Here is a 2728-nt window from a genome sequence, read left to right as displayed (position 1 = left end):
ACTTATACTCGTACGTGCATATAATCCGCTTACTTATTAGAAAAGATTCATACCACACCTGCAAATTGAAAATCGTCAAAATACCAGCGACACACCAAACTGTCGCATGGATTTTTTTTTTTTTTTCACAAAAACTTTGCTTTACTTTGTAATCCAGTAATCCGTAGTGAAAGGCTTTTGGAAGCCCTTTAAAAGTAGCAAGATGCATGGAATACATGCGCAGAGGGAATGCTGGCGAAAATTCGCAGATCTTTGGCAATGCCCTACCTCATTTAACGTTTGACTAGTTCCTGTGTTTGTGTAATGCAGACCAACCGTGACACACCCATTTACCAAGGCAGCAATTAACTTCCCAGGGGTGCTTACTTATACTAAAAAACATCAAAATTGGGTGTTACATTTCTTTTATTTCTACGCCATTCATTCCACAACCGTTCTTTATTAAAGTTAATGAAAAAAGATGTTGCACTATTATCAGGAAATCATTTTCTTCCAATGACTTTCCGAATGCCACCTCCTACCACGCCTTAATTTAGCACCCGTTTTCTGTCAACTTATTGAAAACGGTTACTATTTAAGAATTGTGAAGTAGTTAATAAAATACAGACACAAGTACCTATCTATAGTGGCAATTTGTGTTTATTAAATCGTCTTTAGTATGAAGCAAAACAATTTCAATAACTATTGTAACATTTGAACCAGTGTATGTATATCTATTTTCTGTATTTAATAAAAAGAAAATATAAAACAACAGACCTCCTGAGTTTAACAATGGTTTATAAATGGAAATGCTTTATTCAATGATGGTTTTTTCCTATTGAGTGCGCTTGTAGTCGAAAATCAACGTATTTCCCGCAAACTAAGTACATAAGTAACTCTTTTTTGTGCCTCTGTATATTTTGCTGTGTCTTTTATACATATCTTATCGATGACGGCGGTCATCATAGTCGCGCCCTCGACGTTCATAATCTCTTTCCCTATTCCTGTCTCTGTCTCGTTCACGGTCCCGATCGTAATCCAAATCTCTCCTCCGTTCACTACGACTTCGACTGCGACTTCGACTTCGAGAATGATGCTTATGCTTATGCTTCTTCTTGTGCTTCTCACGATGATGATCATGGTCTCTACTGCTATGGTACTCAGTTGAATCTTCACGTCTTCGATTATGAACACTATTCGCAAACTGTTCGCGGTCATCATGTTCATCGCGATAACTCCCACTGGCACCTGGTGGTAATCGACTTCGACTACTTCCAGCGCCACCACTTCGTCGATCATAACCCACGTCCTCATAATCGTAATTCGCATTTCCCATATTGGACGATACGTTTCTTGCTGAACCCAGCTGCTGTGGACTAATATTGTTATTCCGGCAATATTCTTCTATTTTTTTCTCTATTTGCTTTTGAATTGGAACTGGTATACGAGGAAATAAAGTAGAGAACCAGTCAAGCTTTGTCAAGAATTGATAAACCATTTGTCCGATAGTTATGGTCTGAAAAATGAAGATGTTAAAAAATTCAAGGTTTTTGCTATGCAAACATAAAACTTTTATAAAGAAACAAAACGCAATTTGATTCATACACTTCACTCACCTGTCCGCCGCCAGCCTTTACATCTATCTCTTCATCGTCCTGTAAGTAATCTTCATACCAGTCGTACAAATCTGCTGGCGGTTGAGTATACCGAAGGTACATAAATCCTGAAAAAAATGTAAACAGATTTATCGATTTGACCGCTTTTGAATACTTAGCAGCAAACAATTTTACATTTGCATATTTGGTCCGATTGCAGAACTGGATTGATCTGATAAAACTGGATATTATGATGCCGGTGCTTTTCACACCTATTGACTTACCACCTACCTAATGCCCTTATATAGGGTGAATCTGTGTGATTTAGAAGCCCGTTAACCTGCTTTCTGGTCAGCCTCAGTGTGTACAATTTATATAATAAGCAGTATGCTGTTGAGACTATACCGCCGGCTCCGACTCCTCGCACCTACAACAAAACAAGTATTTAAAATGAACATAAGCATAAAGAATATCTTGACTGCTGCTGCCAAATTGACCCATGCATACAGTCATGGTCTTTAAAACGAAATGCTACATTTCATAAACTCACTCCGCCACACATGCCAGTTTGGCCCGAAGTTTTGCGTGATCCTCGCTCCCAAGGCTCCATGTGTTTAACTTGATAGTAAATCTCATCCACAACTTCATGATAAGTTTTAAGTTTGAACAAGTGCACTGCAGAAGTTAGAAAAATATATTCAAGTCAAAATAATTGCAAAATATATAAAGTGTGTCGCTACTGTACCTTTCGGACATACCTTTGAAATAGCTCGAGCCCTGTATATTTGCAAGAATAAGTGGATTTAAGTTCATGGTGCCCTCATTTCCCCACAACGGCAAGGTATTATGTTGTTTACCTACTTTCTTCGCCGCTGAAGTTTGCTGCTGATATTCTGCATTAAAAAATTGTATACATATTTGAATGGGAATTGCATGTTAATTGTTTAATCCTTCCCATCTCCAGCGTTTCTTTAATAAAATCTAAAGACACGCAGTACATCAACGACCAGCAGCGAGTGCCAAGCCGATTCTAATTTACAAAGTTACTTGCTTACCTTCGTCCATTTTGATTTGCACCTTTTTCTCACAAGCTTTGCAATGCTTAATATATATTTTTTAACCAAATCAGATCCTTTTCATAATCCACGACAAAA

At 37.8% G+C, this 2728-nt stretch overlaps 1 protein-coding gene across 3 annotated transcripts; it reads right to left on the bottom strand.

The window, feature by feature from the left end:
• Positions 1-621: 621 nt before the first annotated feature.
• Positions 622-2722, bottom strand: LOC118748429 (pre-mRNA-splicing factor 38B). Of its 3 annotated transcripts, none has more exons than XM_036482846.1 (6): positions 2630-2722; positions 2333-2467; positions 2125-2249; positions 1866-2001; positions 1596-1702; positions 622-1495 (listed from the first exon to the last, which is right to left on the bottom strand). In XM_036482846.1, exons 1-6 carry the CDS (start codon positions 2637-2639, stop codon positions 923-925), a joined length of 1086 nt encoding a protein of 361 aa, XP_036338739.1. In that variant the 5' UTR covers positions 2640-2722; the 3' UTR covers positions 622-922. The 3 variants fall into 3 exon arrangements, with proteins under 3 accessions (XP_036338739.1, XP_036338740.1, XP_036338741.1); XM_036482848.1 differs by having other exon boundaries at positions 1403-1495; positions 1585-1702; XM_036482847.1 differs by lacking the exon at positions 2630-2722 and having other exon boundaries at positions 2320-2411.
• Positions 2723-2728: the final 6 nt, after the last annotated feature.

This window comes from Rhagoletis pomonella, unplaced genomic scaffold (genome assembly GCF_013731165.1).
Source record: "Rhagoletis pomonella isolate Grant_MI unplaced genomic scaffold, Rhpom_1.0 Rhpom_scaffold_00013, whole genome shotgun sequence".
In the NCBI taxonomy this organism is placed as follows: domain Eukaryota; kingdom Metazoa; phylum Arthropoda; class Insecta; order Diptera; family Tephritidae; genus Rhagoletis; species Rhagoletis pomonella.
The sequence above is the reverse complement of the archived record's forward strand: the minus strand, read 5'-3'. Positions and strand labels throughout refer to the sequence as shown.

Bases quoted from the DNA above. Each gene is read 5' to 3' on its own strand.
- LOC118748429 (XM_036482846.1), bottom strand. The intron at 2,002-2,124 runs GTGAGTTTATGA...GTTTTGTTGTAG, and splicing joins AAACTGGCATGTGTGGCGGA to GTGCGAGGAGTCGGAGCCGG. The intron at 1,496-1,595 runs GTGAGTGAAGTG...TTCATTTTTCAG, and splicing joins TAAAGGCTGGCGGCGGACAG to ACCATAACTATCGGACAAAT.